At 55.5% G+C, this 3,210-nt stretch overlaps 1 protein-coding gene across 1 annotated transcript in view; it reads left to right on the top strand.

Moving 5' to 3' along the window:
• Nucleotides 1–16: 16 nt before the first annotated feature.
• INCENP (inner centromere protein antigens 135/155kDa) overlaps nucleotides 17–3,210 on the top strand; it is a gene marked incomplete at its 5' end in the record, with an annotated part of 12,684 nt that continues 9,490 nt past the window's right edge. Inside the window, 4 exons of the mRNA XM_010012334.1 lie at nucleotides 17–221; nucleotides 2,131–2,182; nucleotides 2,329–2,362; nucleotides 2,809–2,890. Coding sequence (XP_010010636.1) covers nucleotides 17–221; nucleotides 2,131–2,182; nucleotides 2,329–2,362; nucleotides 2,809–2,890 — 373 coding nt within the window. The remainder of the gene's footprint in view (nucleotides 222–2,130; nucleotides 2,183–2,328; nucleotides 2,363–2,808; nucleotides 2,891–3,210) is intronic.

The following is a 3,210-nucleotide window of genomic DNA, read 5'->3' as shown; positions in this document are numbered from 1 at the left end:
GCTCCCCCCGCGCGTGAGGGACCCCCCCGGCACCCCGACGGGCTCCAGGCTGAGCCGTCGCTCCGTGCGCAGGAGCCTCATGGGCAAAACGTCCCTGAGCCGCAGAACGTCCCTGGCAGAGAAGTACTCCCTCGCCAGCAGGAGGGAGAGCGCGCTCAGGAGCTTGGCCAGCAAGAGGAAGGCGGCTCGGGCGTCATCCGTGACCTGCAGCTCCATCGATAGTGAGGGTGAGTGTCAGCACTGGGTTTGCTTCGCACCTTCCCTGCTCTTCTCATTGACCTCCTGCTTTCCACTGCTGCAGGAAAGCAAGGTCATGGGCTAGGTCTTCACTTTGGGTACGCAGCTGATCTTCCTGGGGTGAAGCAAGGATGTTCTCTGGCTTCAAGAGACCAATGTGAATAGGGAACCCAATGACTGCTAGTTCGTGGCCTCTCAGTTCAGCCCTGTAAATCGTGCGGGAGAGCAGCTTTAAGGCCTCCTGGGCTCCTGTGGTGGTGGTAGCTCCCAAAGCAAAGGAGGGAGCTGGTGAAGGGGCTTTGTGTCTGCCTTAGGCTCTCTCGAGGGCCTCTGTGTTTCCTGGGACGTGAGGTGGCTGTCACAGGTTCACTGCTCTTTAAGTAGGGTCTGGCTGTAACTGCCAGAGCTTCTCTTGAGGGAATTCTGAGGTCGAACTTGGTAAACTTGTTCGAAGTCTTCCAGACTCACAGTGTGCAGTGGAGGCACCTCGGGAGAGGTGTCAGTGAGCACAGACTGATTTCAGTGTTCTCCCGTGCTGCTGGAATGTCGTGTTGGGTTCGGTGCTGGAGAACAAAGGGCTGGGTAGAGCCTCTGGCTCTCCTTTCTTTTCCAAGTGGAGGGAAAGAAGTGGCTGGTAAATGTTGGCCTAGTGCATGTCTCCTGACGTGCAGGTGATGCAAAAGATCCTCTTCTCCCAACTTGATGTTGGGGAGACAGGGTTTTTGTACAGCTGTTGTGAAGAGAGAACACACAGAGCTGAAACGTGCTGTGTAAGGTGGGTGTCAACGTGCGGGGGTGCAGCTGGGTGAGGGTGTGCTCTCTACAAAGCTGAGTTACCCTGGTTTGCTGGGAAGGGGTTTCCACACCAGTGTAGCTGTTCTGGGTGAGAGCTCCTCCACAACCAGAGCCCTGCAGTGCCCGGGGGAGAGCAGGGCAGCCTGGAGCTCTGTAGAGTCTCAGTGCAGAGTTGAGGGTTCCCCCAGGGAAGAGGCACTGAAGCATCTGTGTAGTGTGAATGCAGGTCCGTGTGTCTGGATCCGGGATACTGGGGAGCGTGTCCAGGTCTGGGTTACCGGTGGGGGACGTTCAGGGGTTCATTTCTCCCCCTGTTCTACTTGGCATGATTCCTCTTCCTGGTCAAAACATCTGGTGCCTGGACAGGAGCTGGGATGCTCCAGTTGAGGTTGTTAATGCCCCACAGCCCAGAGCACCATGATGGATGGCAGAGCTGTGTGTGCACATGTGGGGTGTGCATGCAGCATGTGCACGTGCGTGCGATGAGGCATGTGTGTGCATGTGGCGTGTGCCTGCAGTGCATGTGAACGTGATGCACATGTGGTGCGTGTGCATGCGTGTGTGCTGTGTGTGCATGCGTGTGCTGCAGCAGGTCTGGCACTGGCTGCGTGCAACCCATGTGTGTGTGTGCTTCCTTCGGTCCCACGCGCAGGGGAAGCGAGGGCTGTGCAAAGGCTGCTCTTGTGGGCTCTGCGCTGGCTGAAGCTGCATCAGCACCTTCATAACGTGATGAAAATAGAGAAATAAAATAGATCAAATAATAAAAATATAGAAAATGTAATAAAAAGCAGAGGTTTCTGGCTGTGCTGGCACTTGGAGCTGCCCTCGAGCCAGCGCATGCTCCGTGCAGGAAGCACTGTTCACCCTAAACAACACTGGGTTTAACCACTGCTCCTCAGCCTAAGCCCAGCCCCTCTCAATGCACTGAACAGTGCTTTGAACTCCTCTATTGTTGGAAACATCTCTTCTCTCACATTCAAACTGCAGCATTTCTCTTGCTGTTGGGTGCAGCGTGTGCCCAACCCTCACCCTGTGGGCTCCTGCACAGCCTTAGCCTGTGCCTGTCACAGCTCCGGTGTTTGTTTTGTTTCCCCACAGTCTCCAGCTTTGGAGAGATGCCAGAGGATGAGGAAACAGTTCTCAAACCTGGGTGAGAATACTTTATGTCCTTTCTTTATCCTCAATATCCTGCCTTGGAGGACTTTTACAGTGTCATTCACTGCTTGCAGGTAACAAGGGGCTTCCCCTCTCTCAGGTGGTCTTAAATAGAGCTGCCTTTTTTCTATTTTCCCCTAGGCCTTCTCCTGGACTTTGCAGCCCCTCCAAGCCGGTAAGGTTTGAGCAGAAAAGCGTTTCTGTTTGGGTGGGCTCCTAAGTGGAACGTGTTGAACACACCTTTCATTTGTTACTGGGGAATCGTATCTGGACAATGAGTGCCAAGGCTCCTGGGTGCCAGCAGAGGCGGCCTGGCAGTAGGGTGTTACCAGCTCAGCTGCTTTCAAAGCTCTGACTGCAGAACAGCTTTGCCTCTGTCATGTTGCATGAGGGTTTAAAGTTGGGTTGGTGCCCACCAGCCCTGGGATTGCCAGCGTTCCAAGGCAAGTCCTGCTTTCTGGCTCTTGCTGCTTCCATCCTGAATCTCTCTGCATGTAAAGAAGCTTCTCACAGCCCAGGCAGTTGTTGTCAGGGGTCCCTGTCGGAATGACAGCAGGAGTTGAAGCAGAAACTGGCTGTGCCTGGGTGAGTTGTGCTCAATCCCCTTTGCTTTTCCTGCAGGATCCCCAGAGTTCCCGGATGTCGCTGCGCTCTCGGGCCGCCAGCAGGAGCGAGCAGGCACAGGAGGGCACGAGCTGCAACGGTACCTTGCAGGGGCCTGGGGCAGAGGCCTGGCCAGTCCGAGCGATTGGTGCCTGGTCTGAGAGCCCGAACCAGTCTTTGATGAGGGAGGGTTTGCTTCAGCAGAGGAGCAGTTCGGAAGCGCTGTGCTGCCTGAGTTATACTGCACCTTGGGAAGCACGTGAAGACACATGTAATGAGGGAGGAGGGGTGTGTGCTGCCAGGTATGGAGGCCTGGTTGAACCCTGGGTCTGAAGCAAGTGGTTGATCTGTGCCTGTATCTGGAGTTATTGGAGCGAGGCCAGAGGAGGCCACGAAGATGCTGCGAGGGCTGGAGCAGGT

Source organism: Nestor notabilis, unplaced genomic scaffold, assembly GCF_000696875.1.
Source record: "Nestor notabilis isolate BGI_N333 unplaced genomic scaffold, ASM69687v1 scaffold25853, whole genome shotgun sequence".
Taxonomy (NCBI): domain Eukaryota; kingdom Metazoa; phylum Chordata; class Aves; order Psittaciformes; family Psittacidae; genus Nestor; species Nestor notabilis.
This window is presented reverse-complemented; position numbering and strand designations above follow the sequence as displayed.